This window comes from Acanthochromis polyacanthus, chromosome 15 (assembly GCF_021347895.1).
Source record: "Acanthochromis polyacanthus isolate Apoly-LR-REF ecotype Palm Island chromosome 15, KAUST_Apoly_ChrSc, whole genome shotgun sequence".
In the NCBI taxonomy this organism is placed as follows: domain Eukaryota; kingdom Metazoa; phylum Chordata; class Actinopteri; family Pomacentridae; genus Acanthochromis; species Acanthochromis polyacanthus.
Genome location: NC_067127.1, coordinates 27,664,222 through 27,679,446, shown reverse-complemented (window position 1 = coordinate 27,679,446; position 15,225 = coordinate 27,664,222). Strand labels below are relative to the sequence as shown.

The 15,225-nt window shown below is 39.8% G+C and overlaps 1 protein-coding gene across 6 annotated transcripts in view; it reads left to right on the top strand.

Annotated features, from left to right (window-relative positions):
* LOC110970682 (ras and Rab interactor 2-like) overlaps positions 1 to 15,225 on the top strand; it is a 153,980-nt gene that overhangs the window by 72,894 nt on the left and 65,861 nt on the right. For all 6 annotated transcript variants that reach the window (XM_051959585.1, XM_051959583.1, XM_051959581.1 and 3 more), the window contains one exon: positions 932 to 1,036. In XM_051959585.1, coding sequence (XP_051815545.1) covers positions 977 to 1,036 — 60 coding nt within the window. In that variant the 5' untranslated portion in view covers positions 932 to 976. The remainder of the gene's footprint in view (positions 1 to 931; positions 1,037 to 15,225) is intronic.

The following is a 15,225-nucleotide window of genomic DNA, read 5'->3' as shown; positions in this document are numbered from 1 at the left end:
GAATATTTTGGGGAGTCGTCAGGGCCACGCCCTTTGACTGTTGAAGAGCATTTTAATAACTTTTCATCAGGAAGGACTGTTGCATATCCTGGCTGAATGTGAGGTCTCTCGGACTTACCCCGAATGAGTTATTAATCTCCAAAAATTTACAGTGAATTCAAGATGGCCGACTTCCTGTTTTGTTTAGGGGGTGGCAGTGATTGACATTTTCGTGTGTCCTGATGTGCTGCACATGCCCAGCAAATATTGTAGCTGTAGATGAAACGTCCTGGCAGTTGGCCTAATGACCACTTTTTCAGTTTTGCAGGGGGCGCTATGGAGCCATTTTTCCACACACATATGCAACTCCCATAAAATATCAAATTTTTCGCCAGTCCTGATATGCATGCCAAATTTCACGTGTTTTGGGGTATGATAAGGCCGCCAAAAAGGCATTTTTCCAGGCCTACAAAGAAAATAAAATAATAAACCATAGGGTTTCAATTGGGTCCTAGACACTGCAGTGCCTTGGACAGTCGGTGCCCTTGCACAGCCTGTCCTCAGCACCGTCGGTGCTCGGACCCTAATAATAATAAACCATAGGGTTTCAATAGGATCCTAGGCACCGCAGTGCCTTGGACAGTCGGTTCCCTTGCACTGCCTGTCCTCGGCACCGTCGATGCTTGGACCCTAATAAAAAGAAAAAACCCTAAGGTTTCAATAGGGTCCTAGGCACCGTGGTGCCTAGGACAGTCGGTTCCCTTGCATCACCTGTCCTCGGCACCGTTGGTGCTCGGACCCTAATGATGTTTGGAAAAAGTTTGGAGGATGAAAAGGAGAAGTGTGAGTGGGAGACAGATTTGCCTTCATAAACCTCCCTGGAGACTGATCATCAGTGGTCTTGTGTCTTTTTTTCTGCATATGTATTTCTAATGTATTTTTTCTTTCCCAGGCACTTCAGTAGACCTAGACAGACAGACAAGACCACAGAGACAACATGTCTACAAGGGATATCAGTCAACCCTGCAAGCAGGAGAGGAAGGGCAGTTTCTTCAAGGTGCGTGTCACTTGAGTACTAAAGTCACTTCTCTCCTCTTGGGATTTTATTTTTTCAAACAGAGCGGTCACTATTATGTTGTGCTGCAGTCCCTGTAGCTTAATCCTTTAGGCGCCAGAGTTTTTTCAATAAAATATTCAGTTTTGATGTCATTTTTTCAAAAGGTTGTAACTTGAAAATGGTTAGAGATAAAGGCAAACTGTAAATGAGAAAAATCATCAGTATGACCCAGAGTTTGTGATGGGAGTAAATTCACTAATCTAATTTGCATATTATGACGTGACCGGGCGGCGGACATATGGATTACATAACTTTATTGATGTTTATCGATCAAGATGGCATTGTTTGGCTCAGAATTTGTCAGATCCCTGTCTCCACGATACCCAACAGGCTCATCAAAATGTCTGATCCATTTGTGATACTCTTCCACATCTGTCAAGCAAACCCAGCTATCATCATCGTCAGTTACGACGGGACCATGAACGCCACTGCGGCCTCCACCGTTAATATCAGTGCATTTTCGCTTGTCTGCCGCTATTGCCACGTTTTTTGCGTCCTCGCTATCCCCCTCACCATTAGCGGTGTTTTGGCCACCCCTGCTACACCCACCACGTCTCCTCCTGCCACCCCGGACCCTGTGAAGCAAAGCAGCGGCTCCAGTATGTGCTGCTTTTGGACTGTCATGGCGCACCGACCCGCTGCCATTACGCACAGACGCAGCGTCACTTTCTGTCTCACTGGACGACTGAACATCTTCATCAGAGGGTGAATATTCCTCTTCAGAATCTGAGTAAGCCACTATTTGATAAAGTACAGCCATGGCCATAAGTTTGGACACAAGTACCATGATGCTTGTGAACCTTAGAAAATACCACAAAATTGTCACTTACAATACAGTACATAACTCCTGAGAACTATATTAAGTTTCATATTTAAAAAAAACATCAAAAGAGTTTGGTCTCATTTTGTTATTCTTACCAAATTCGGTTGTGAAAGTACTGCATTTTTTTTGTTATTTTCTTCTAATATTATGTTTTGGGAACAAAGTTGTTCCAATTGTTGGAATTTATTGATAATATTATATCCCTTGTTGATTTGTTGACTAATTGAACTGGTGCTGTCAAAAAATATTAGTTATGTTCTGTAATAGACATCAAAACAGACATAGTAAGTCATGCTGTGTCCAAACTTATGGCCATGGCTGTACTTTGTCAGCGTTGATCAGACCTCTCGGTATGGTGAGTTGTCTTGCGCTCTGTTACACTCCGACTATGACTCTCGTGTCCTCGGTTTTCAAACTCTATAAACTCCAAAACTTTGATTGAAAACACGCCCACAAATGATGCTCAGATTGAAGTTCCAGATGTCCACCATCTCCTGGTATAAAGTAGTAACTATATGAGGCACTATATTTGAAGCTATGGCTTGATATGTTCAGCAATGTTGCTTGTCACAATATTGCGACTTTGACGCTTAAAGGGTTAAGTTTCAAGGAGTGGCTGCAGACACTTCTGGTTCCAGGGAGGGAGACGTGGGTAAGGGGCAGCAAACCTGCCAGTTACAGGCTAAATCATGGACAAGATTAAAGAAGATGAGGAGAGAGATGGAGTTGGTCTGGGAATAGCTCTGTGGCTCTGTGGTCCTGTTTCCTGTCAAGCTCAGTTTCTTCTGCATTTTTCAACATAGTAGAGGAAGTAGTATAAAGCCTCATTGTCATCAGACAGTAACAAATTGGGAACTTGTCAAATTTTCCCACATTACCAACTTAAGAAAATCTGAATATGATGCAGATTCAGAATTAAGAAATTCCAAATATGGCTACCTCATGAAGCTCATCAAGAGTATGCCAAGGGTGTTCCAAGCAGTAATCAAACCACAGAGTGGCTATTTTGAAGAATCTAAGATATAAAACATGTTTTGACTTATTTCACACTTTTTTGTTTATTACATAATAGTTTTGATGTTTATAATGAGAATCCACAATGTAAAAATAGTCATGAAAATAAAGAAAAACCATTAAATGAGGATGTGTGTCCAAACATTTGACTGGTAGTACATATTAGGGCCTGAGAGATTTATTGACCGGGCGATTAAATCGGTCGATAATAGCCCTTTTCAAAAATAATCATCATTGGCCCGAGTTTTGCCAATCAAACGCGGATATATTCTTAATTTATTTGTTGCATTGCTGAAGTTATGCTAACCTAGCTTAAGTTCCCCGTCTGTTCATGTCAACAATAACATTGCTGTGCTTATGCCCGCCTAACCCTATACCCTCATCTTGGAAAACACGAAGAAATGCGTTTGATGCAGCTGTTGCAGGCCAAACCTGCTCTCCTTTAACCTAGGCAGGTTATGGTGTGTGTGTGTGTGTGTGTGTGTGTGTGTGTGTGTGTGTGTGTGTGTGTGTGTGTGTGTGTGTGTGTGTGTGTGTGTGTGTGTGTGTGTGTGTGTGTGTGACGTGAGGAGGAGTGCTGCAGCTGTGTGTATGTGTTGCAGACACGGGTGTGGAAACGGAGGCAGAGCGAAATTGAAGATGATATACAATACAATACAATAAAAAACTTAAAGATAAGTTTTAGTGCTAGCGCGCTAAGCTTGGAGTTGGCAGCATGAACTGACACAGTGTGTTTCACTGTCATGTTGCAGGCACTGTTCAGGAAGAAAGTATGTATTTAATTACAAGTTAAATAAAATCTTTCAGTGTAAATATCTCATGTTACAATGTGGAGACCTTTGGCTTATAGTCAGATGCGGCTTATATATGTACAAAACTTTTTTCTTTTTAAGTGGGTGCGGCTTATATTCAGGTGTGCTCAATAGTCCAGAAATTATGGTACTTCCTCATTTTGTGTAAACTATGATTTTGTAGTAGAGTACTCCAATGTTAGGAACCTAATACATCCCTTGGTCTGGAGTAAAACATTTTTCCAGTCCATAATGCAGGTTAATGTCAGTGGCTTTATTCAAAAAGTGACCCTCTCACGGTAAATGTTTGGGGTTGTGATCCTCAAATGGGCCTTTTAAAAAGCAGAATGAGTCAAAAGTTGTGATTTCCTCCGAAACACCCTAGCTACTTGTTTCCTCATCCTGTGAAAAGTATGAATGTAAGGTTACCCAACAGAAACACTGACCAGCCAGACAGACAAATAGGAAATGAAACAAATGGCACCAGTTTCATGCTAAAAAGAATGAAAAGTCACAATCCAGGAAAGTGTTTGCATATAAAGTAGTATTCCCATAAACAGTTGTTTGGGACAAGTTCACATACATTTTTAGAAGTAAAAGAAAAACAAAGAAGAGAAGTTGGATAATTTTACATTTCTTCAATTCTTTGATGGAGTATTTTAACAATGGGATTAGTGATATTTTGTTTGTGTGATGGAAGGCATGCTGTTCTGTCCAAATTGTCATGAGGCATTAACATTTTTTATTGGGATATACCCACCACTGTTGTTAGCTTTTGTTTCAATAAATAGTTTGAGATGAAGAAATCACTATTGTATGCTTCCACTCAAATGTCCTTCATGATATAACATCACTGTAGCATGAACTTTTTAAAATTTTTGCAAAATTTCACTCGTAAGTTGAATTAATTTTTGTGAGTAGTGTATGGAGGCACGTCAATTAAGCACACTTCAATAATATATCTGCTGCAGTAGTGTAGTTTATCTGTCTACCTTGGTATGACATGCTATGTTTAGGACTACAAAACTATGGTTGAAAAGCATGACTGATTATCTACCAAGACGTGTGTACATAGGAGTGTGCACTGAACACTGAGTAAAGTCTCTGTCGATTATAGACAAAACATGCATCTCTCTTCACAAATTTCTTTTTATTCACCCAAAATGCAAGTGTAAAAATACAAATCAAATTAACTTGCGTACCTAAAACTCAAAAGAATTTACAAAAAATAAGATTTTTTTTCAAGAAAAGGGCAAAAGTAGTGGGCGATGCAGTTAATTTTTGGGACAGTCGCTCCAGCACTGATACCATGCGTCCCATCGTTTTTTTTCCATGTATTTTTGGGGGTTTTCAGCAGTTGCATACAGTCTTTTCAAGGGATGTACAACCCTGTTATGTTTTTTCCTCGAATACAAAAACATCTCACATAAAACAACCCCCCCAACATACATATAGATGGAAAAAAATGATAAATAACAAAATAAAACACCAGCATTGATAATAAATGCAAAACATACCAATAAATAAATAAATAAATAAAAAATAACCAATCAGTCAATGAAATTTTATTTATAAAGCGCTTTCCAACAGCCAAAAGGAGCACAAGATGCTTAACAGAGTAAAATAAAATAAATAAGTAAAAGCATTTTAAGAAACACACAGTTCTAAAAGAAGCTAAGCATCAAATGCTATACGGAACAAGTGCGTTTTCGCAAAAATAACAAAAATATATCAGGCAAATGAGTAAAAAAAAGAAAAATATATACATACATATGTACACACACACACACACACACACACACACACACACACACATATATATACACATACTCATACATACATACATACACACGTGGACAAAATTGTTGGTACCCCTCAGTTAAAGAAGGAAAAACCCACAATTCTCACTGAAATCACTTGAAACTCACAAAAGTAACAATAAATAAAAATTTATTGAAAATTAAATAATCAAAATCAGCCATCACTTTTGAATTGTTGATTAACATAATTATTTAAAAAAACAAACTAATGAAATAGGGCTGGACAAAAATGATGGTACCCATAACTTAATATTTTGTTGCACAACCTTTTGAGGCAATCACTGCAATTAAACGATTTCTGTATTTGTCAATGAGCGTTCTGCAGCTGTCAACATGTATTTTGGCCCACTCCTCATGAGCAAACAGCTCCAGTTGTCTCAGGTTTGATGGGTGTCTTCTCCAAATGGCATGTTTCAGCTCCTTCCACATATGTTCAATGGGATTCAGATCTGGGCTCATAGAAGGCCACTTTAGAATAGTCCAACGCTTTTCTCTCAGCCATTCTTGGGTGTTTTTGGCTGTGTGTTTTGGATCGTTGTCCTGTTGGAAGACCCATGACCTGCGACTGAGACCAAGCTTTCTGACACTAGGCAGCACATTTCTCTCCAGAATGCCTTGATAGTCTTCAGATTTCATCGTACCTTGCACACTTTCAAGACACCCTGTGCCAGATGCAGCAAAGCAGCCCCAAAACATTACTGAGCCTCCTCCATGTTTCACCGTAGGGACAGTGTTCTTTTCTTCGTATGCTTGGTTTTTGAGTCTATGAACATAGAGTTGATGTGCCTTACCAAAAAGCTCCAGTTTGGTCTCATCTGTCCAAAGGACATTCTCCCAGAAGCTTTGTGGCTTGTCAACATGCATTTTTGCAAATTCCACTCTCGCTTTTTTATGAGTTTTTTTCAGCAGTGGTGTCCTCCTTGGTCGTCTCCCATGAAGTCCACTTTGGCTCAAACAACGACGAATGGTGCGATCTGACACTGATGTACCTTGGCCTTGGAGTTCACCTTTAATTTCTTTGGAGGTTGCACTGGGCTCTTTGGATACAATTCGAACGATCCGTCTCTTCAATTTGTCATCAATTTTCCTCTTGCGGCCACGTCCAGGGAGGTTGGCTACTGTCCCGTGGGTCTTGAACTTCTGAATAATATGAGCCACTGTTGTCACAGGAACTTCAAGCTGTTTAGAGATGGTCTTATAGCCTTTACCTTTAAGATGTTTGTCTATAATTTTTTTTCGGATGTCCTGGGACAATTCTCTCCTTCGCTTTCTGTTGTCCATGTTCAGTGTGGTACACACCTTTTCACCAAACAGCAGGGTGACTACTTGTCTCCCTTTAAATAGGCAGACTGACTGATTATGAGTTTGGAAACACCTGTGATGTCAATTAAATGACACACCTGAGTTAATCATGTCACTCTGGTCAAATAGTTTTCAATCTTTTATAGAGGTACCATCATTTTTGTCCAGGCCTGTTTCATTAGTTTGTTTTTTTAAATAATTATGTTAATCAACAATTCAAAAGTAATGGCTGTTTTTGATTATTTAATTTTCAATAAATTTTTATTTATTGTTACTTTTGTGAGTTTCAGGTGATTTCAGTGAGAATTGTGGGTTTTTCCTTCTTTAACTGAGGGGTACCAACAATTTTGTCCACGTGTGTACATATGTACATATATATATACACACACACACATGTATATATATACACACGTGGACAAAATTGTTGGTACCCCTCAGTTAAAGAAGGAAAAACCCACAATTCTCACTGAAATCACTTGAAACTCACAAAAGTAACAATAAATAAAAATTTATTGAAAATTAAATAATCAAAAACAGCCATTACTTTTGAATTGTTGATTAACATAATTATTTAAAAAAACAAACTAATGAAACAGGCCTGGACAAAAATGATGGTACCCCTATAAAAGATTGAAAACTATTTGACCAGAGTGACATGATTAACTCAGGTGTGTCATTTAATTGACATCACAGGTGTTTCCAAACTCATAATCAGTCAGTCTGCCTATTTAAAGGGAGACAAGTAGTCACCCTGCTGTTTGGTGAAAAGGTGTGTACCACACTGAACATGGACAACAGAAAGCGAAGGAGAGAATTGTCCCAGGACATCCGAAAAAAAATTATAGACAAACATCTTAAAGGTAAAGGCTATAAGACCATCTCTAAACAGCTTGAAGTTCCTGTGACAACAGTGGCTCATATTATTCAGAAGTTCAAGACCCACGGGACAGTAGCCAACCTCCCTGGACGTGGCCGCAAGAGGAAAATTGATGACAAATTGAAGAGACGGATCGTTCGAATTGTATCCAAAGAGCCCAGAGCAACCTCCAAAGAAATTAAAGGTGAACTCCAAGGCCAAGGTACATCAGTGTCAGATCGCACCATTCGTCGTTGTTTGAGCCAAAGTGGACTTCATGGGAGACGACCAAGGAGGACACCACTGCTGAAAAAAACTCATAAAAAAGCGAGAGTGGAATTTGCAAAAATGCATGTTGACAAGCCACAAAGCTTCTGGGAGAATGTCCTTTGGACAGATGAGACCAAACTGGAGCTTTTTGGTAAGGCACATCAACTCTATGTTCATAGACTCAAAAACCAAGCATACGAAGAAAAGAACACTGTCCCTACGGTGAAACATGGAGGAGGCTCAGTAATGTTTTGGGGCTGCTTTGCTGCATCTGGCACAGGGTGTCTTGAAAGTGTGCAAGGTACGATGAAATCTGAAGACTATCAAGGCATTCTGGAGAGAAATGTGCTGCCTAGTGTCAGAAAGCTTGGTCTCAGTCGCAGGTCATGGGTCTTCCAACAGGACAACGATCCAAAAACACCCAAGAATGGCTGAGAGAAAAGCGTTGGACTATTCTAAAGTGGCCTTCTATGAGCCCAGATCTGAATCCCATTGAACATATGTGGAAGGAGCTGAAACATGCCATTTGGAGAAGACACCCATCAAACCTGAGACAACTGGAGCTGTTTGCTCATGAGGAGTGGGCCAAAATACCTGTTGACAGCTGCAGAACGCTCATTGACAAATACAGAAATCGTTTAATTGCAGTGATTGCCTCAAAAGGTTGTGCAACAAAATATTAAGTTATGGGTACCATCATTTTTGTCCAGCCCTATTTCATTAGTTTGTTTTTTTAAATAATTATGTTAATCAACAATTCAAAAGTGATGGCTGATTTTGATTATTTAATTTTCAATAAATTTTTATTTATTGTTACTTTTGTGAGTTTCAAGTGATTTCAGTGAGAATTGTGGGTTTTTCCTTCTTTAACTGAGGGGTACCAACAATTTTGTCCACGTGTGTATGTACGCATACATATACATACATACATACATATAAATGAATACATAAATACATAAAAAGAAATAAAGTAAAACCAATATAAATACAGTAAGTTATAATAAATAAATTATAAATAAATTGTACTAATAGTATGTAAACCTCGGTATCAAAAAGGATTACAGTGTGTTCCACGTTGGTCTATATCTAGACCCTCCAGAAAAACGCGGACAAAAATCCTTGATTATGCGGGCTAAAATCCTTGATTATGCGAATAAATATGCGGGTTTTTTATGCCATTTTATGCGGGGAAATTGCGGAAAGTTGCAAAGTATGCAAATAGTTGTGAAATATGCAAAAATATGCGCGATTCACCTGCCGTCTGGCTGCGGAGGGATGTGTCCTCTAATCAGACACTGGGACTGCTGCGGGGTTACTGGACTGACAGCCTGTGCTTTGGGAGGGGGAGAAACTCACAGCAGCACCTGCTGCTTGTTGAGAACAGTAGCTGCAGAATGATCCGAATTTTCCTGTCAGTCTCCAAAATAGCAGAAAAAGTCGCTAGATTTGTGGCTAGTCACGTTAGACAAAAAAAGTCGCTAGGACACTTTGGAAAGTCGCTAGATTTAGCGAGAAAGTCGCTAAGTTGGCAACACTGGCACCGCGCTCCGCATCAGCTCGTGCTTCTAGTGTGTGTGTGAATGCGCGAACTGATGACGTCAGGCCGGGCGTCACATAAAAACTCGCTCACAACTCCATTTATATTGGTTATAGTTTTCTCATTTTATGCGGAAACTGTGAAATCAAGCAGGACCCGCATATTTATCTTTTTTTCGTGGAAATGTGAGATTCTTGCGGGAATTATGCGCTGTTTTGCGGGGATTATGCGGCCTTTTGGGAAATAATTGACCCCCGCATAATCAGCGGCATTTTGGTGATTAATGCGGGAATTCATGCGATCGCATAATCCCGTTTTTCTGGAGGGTCTATATATCGCCTGTTAACATCCTGCTCCATGAAACTGTCAAATGTATGTTAGTCTACCAAATATGACAAAGCATCGACCAAGGACAGAAAAGGGCACCAAGTCCTATGAAAATTATCTGAACAACCTTTAATACTGAACATAATTTTCTCTAAGTGAATGAAGGACATTAGTTCCTTCAACCAAGAATTAGAACATGGAGATTTTTGATCCTTCCAGTGAAGTAAGATTCGTCGGTGGGCCACAAGAGAGGAAAAAGCAATAACATTTCTCTCCCTGACAGAAAAGCAAGCAAAGTCCTCAGGTACACCAAAAACTGAGATAATAGGGCTTGGAACCACGGACCTATCAAGAGCTTTAGACAAAGTGTCATAAAAAGAGAACCAGAATGGACCCAGTTTTGGACAGGAGAAAAACATGTACACATGATTAGCAGGTGAGAAGGAACACCTGTTACACCTATCTCCATTGTTAAATAGCTTGTGAAGCCTAGCTTTGGAAAAATGTGTCTTGTGTAAAACCTTAAACTGTATGAGTGTCAGACTAGCGCAAGGAGAGGTTGTGTTGACTCTTTCCAAGGCCCTCTGCCACCAGTCAGCTGAAAAAGTTGCATTAAGCTCTGATTCCCAAGTGTTTCTAACTGCGAGAAGAGGTAGTGATGCAGTCATCTTGACCACTGCTGAGATTATTCCACGGACTGTAGGGTAAGATAGAATTGTATCTATAAGGGAGTCAGGTGGTTCATGGGGAAAGTGGGGGAAATTTTGGTTAGCAAAACTGCGAGCCTGAAAATGTCTAAATAAATGAGATTGTGAAAGATCAAATTTTGCTTTAAGAGTATCAAAAGAAATGAAGACTTTATCAGCAAACACTTGTTTAAAAGAAATCAAGCCCCTACCTTTCAGAAAGAGAAAACTGGGTTGACAGTTGAGGGTGGAAATAAATGGTTGTCACAGATAGGCATTAGTGAGGAAGCAGAAGCAATTTTAAAGTGACGTCTAAATTGCCTCCATATCTTTACTGTGGATAAAGCGATTGGGTTGGAGGTATAGTTAATAGGATACGAGTTTAGAGGGGCACAGATCAAAGTTGCTAGAGACAGAGCTCCATTTGACACCAGTCTGTTTTAGGGGAATTGTACCACGTGGATTTTTTTGGATATTGGCCGCCCAATAATATGTCAAGAAGTTTGGTAGTGCAAGTCCTCCATTTTTTTTAAGCTCTTTGTAGAGTATTTTGTTCCAGGAGTTTTACCTGCCTAAACGAAAGTTGAAATGTTTCCATCAAGTTTTCTGAAAAAAGATTTAGGGAGAAAAATTGGCAAACACTGAAAAAGGAATAAGAGTCTCGGGACCACGTTCATTTTTATTGTGTTAATTCTTCCCATGAGGGACAGAGGGAGAACATTCCAGGGGGGCTAATCGAAAGGGTAATATTTGGCCTGGGATCTGTTTCGCAGCATCGTTGACAGGAAAGCATTCACTTTATTCAAATTTAGCTTATAGCCGGAAAAAGAACCAAATGCTTGCAGAATTTCAAGGATATGATTAATACAAACAGTAGGATTTGATATGTAGAGCAGAAGGTCATCAGCGTAAAGTGAGACCCTGTGCTCAATTCCATTTCTACAGATACCAGTAAAAATGAAGAACTTTTAATGGCCATGGACAGAGGTTCAATTGCAATAGCAAATGACAAAGGTGACGGGGCAGCCTCGTCGGCAGCCGTGTGCTAAGGGGAAATATTCTGACCGTGTGGAGTTGGTAGTCACACTGGCAGTGGATGCGTTGTATAACAGCTGAATCCTTGATATATATTTTGGGCCAAAGCCAAATCTGTGGAGAACTGAGAATATATATCCCCACTCCACCCTATCAAAAGCATTTTCTGCATCCATTGATACTACCATTTCAGTCTCTTGTGTATGAGACTCAGAGAAAATAATATTGAGTAGCCGACGGATGTTTGAAGACAGCTGTCTGCCCCTTATGAAGCCGATTTGGTCACTGGATATTATGTTTGGTAGGCAGGGGTCCAGACGGCCAGCTTAGAACCTTAGCTAACAACTTAACATCAGAGTTGAGCAGGCTGATGGGTCTCCAGCTACTACATTCTTCCAGGTTTTTATTGGGTTTTGGGATCAGTGAAATCGAAGCTTGAGTTAAAGTTGGAGGGAGGATCCCACGTTCCAGTGAGTCATTAAACATATCCAACATAAGAGGGGCAAGTTGATCAGAAAATTTCTTTCAAAAATCAGTTGGAAAACCGTCTGGGCCTGATGCCTTGCCGTTCTGCATTAATTTAAGACTGGCTGTGACTTCATCTAAAGAAAGAGGAGAGTCGGGGCTCTCTTTGGTTGTATTCTGAGGTCTCGGAAAATCTAAGTTATCCAAAAATGTGCTCATTTGAGTTTTATCTGATGGGGCTTCAGACTTGTAAAGGTTAATGTAATATTGACTAAAAGCCTTATTTATCTCTAAAGGATCATTAACTATGGTACATGGGTCTTTACAAATTTGTGTAATGAACTGAGATGGTGCTTGTCGTTTGATTGTTGGTTGATGCTACGGGTACGGACCCGTACCCGTAGCATCTGTACTAGAGGTACGGACCCGTACCTGTAGCATCTGTACTCGAGGTATGGACCCGTTAAGGTCACTGAAGAGCTGGCGCCGGTTAACTACTATTTGCTGCACATTACAGGTAGTTTATATGAATGACTTTGACGGCGAACATTGTATAATTTAACCAAAAATACACCGTCTCTTCTCACACTTTAGACATTGCAGTTTTTACGCTTTTAGACGCCGTGTATAAATTGTTTGAAGTCCAGTTCCTATTAATTAGTTTACCGCGTTCAGTGGTGGAAGCGGCTGACGAACTCCATTGCAAATGTTCCCATTTAATTTCGGACGCTAATTTACAAGATAAAGTTAAGGATGTCGAATATGAAACAAACACTCGTGAATGGTGAGGAGTAGCTCTTTAATTCGGCATGAATTAAAAAAAAACACAAACTCGATTTACTGTGATATTGTGAGATTTGTTTGTGGTTATGTAACTTAGCCATTCAACAGAGTCCGCTAACATTAAAGTGACTGACGTGCAGTGTCTGTGTTGACAGACGTAGAAAATACGTCAGGGTTTTGTTTAGGTTGTTATTATGTCTGTCGCTACTTTTGAAGGTAAAAAAATACTTGTAGTTTGCTGGCTGTTAGTTCCGCCATTTGTTTTGTTTGCTGTTTGTGCTTTATTAGAACAGGGTCACGTGAATAAAAAGTTTTGCTATTTTTAATAGTAGTGCTGATTTCAACCCCCAAATCGCTGTCCGTGAAAAAGTCAGATAATGATATTTATAAGACATTATGCATGATAGAAAAGAGAACAGCAGATGACTGACATGACAGGCTCGGCACGCAGATTCACCTCCAATCACGGAAGCGCCTTCATCACTCGGATTACCAAGCCGGCTCATTAATATTTATATATGTCGGATTACCAGCCAATCACAAAGCGCGTTCATCAGCCGGCTCATTAATATTCATGTCCGTCTCATTAATATTTATGATAAGGGAAAGTGCCGTATCCGTAGGCCACAGGCTACGGGTACGGGTCCGTATCTGTAGACACTACCTTGATTGTTAGTGCCAACAGTTGACTGATCCTGTCACCATTGTTCATAATACATGCTTTTTGTGTGACTTAGAAGTAGCTCTGCTTTTTTGGTGGAAATTATGTTAAATTCAATTTGGAGCTTTAGTCTGTCTGTTTGAAGATATGAATTAGGAGATAATGAATGCTGGTTATCAATTAGTCAAATTGCTTCCAGTAGTTCTTGTTGTCTTTGCTTCCCCTGTTTATTTAGCCTGGCACCGTAGGAAATAATGTCACCGTGTATTACTGCTTTAAGAGTTTCCCATAAAAGGGACGGAGAGGTAGATTCAGATTTATTAGTTTGAATACAGAGAGAAATTTTTTCAGAAACAAATTTGCAAAATGTATCAGAGGATAACAACCCTGTGTTCAGACACCAAGTTGGTGGATTTGCGTTTTTGGGAATAAGCTGTATGTCTAGCCGGGAGGGGCATGATTGGAAATAATTATTGTTGAATATTAACATGATTTCATTGCGGGTAATAGCATTTTATCTAAAAAGTAATAGTCAATCCGAGACTTAGTCTGATGGACATGTGAATAAAATGAAAACTCTTTCGTTAATGAATGGTTGAGACGCCACACATCCACACAACCTATTTGGTCCATGAGTGTAGCAAGTGCTCTGGCCATATTTGATGGAATCATCTTTTTGGAATTCAATTTGTTGACGTTAGAATCAATTACTAAATTGAGGTCTTTCCCAAAATTTAAGTGATGTGTGTTCAGGCACGGAATTAATGAGAATAAGGCTGCAATAAAACTAGGACAATCCCAGTTAGGGGTGTAGACGCAGGTCAAAATAACTGGAGTTTGGAGCAACTTGCCGACAACAATAATATAATGCCTGTTTGGGTCAGGTAAGATTTGTTCAGTTGAGAACTGTAATCTTTTGTGTATTAATATTGCTGTGCCTCTTGAGTGGCTATTGAAGCTTAAATGAAACACCTGTCCAACCCAAGGCTTCCGTGGTGTAGTGTGGTCACATCCTTGCATGTGGATCTCCTGAAGAAAAACTATTTCTGATTTTAGGTGTTTAAGGTGTGAAAAAACTCTTGCTCTTTTAATAGGTCCACCAAGCCCCCTCACATTACAAGTTGTAAATCTGATGGAACCCAGCCCGTCCATCTGATCAAAACCCATCATTTATGCTTATATAGTATAATTCTCTCATTGACAGTATAAAATAAAGCATCGTCCAAATGGAATGTGTCACATAGAGCAGAGATATAACAGTATGGGCACTGTAACAGAGTAAATAAGTTATTATAATACAGAGAAATAAAGGGAAAAAAACAGCAACGAAATAAAGATAAGACAGATAAACCCCACATATATGAACTGGAATGGATTCCCATAACTGATATCAACGAGAACATGAACTTACACACTTGTCTTAAACTCGTCTGAGAAAGAAGTAGAAAAGATGAGCAAGCAGGAAAAACTGCAATCCTCCTTCTTACCCAAGAAGTAACATGCTTCCCTTAATTATCATTCTAACACACCTATAAACAAAATAAGCCGTGCTCTTTGGAAGAGAGGCAGAAATGAACTTTCCTCAGCGACACCAGAACTGTTTGTAATGTTCACTCTAACCTGAGTCCACATTGTTCACTTACTTCTGTGGTCTAGATAGAACTGTTCCGCCTCCTCAGCCAAATCAAATCTGCGCGTCTGTCCGTTCACGGTGATCCACAGACGGGCCGGGATGTATTTGTGAAAGCGGACGATGAAG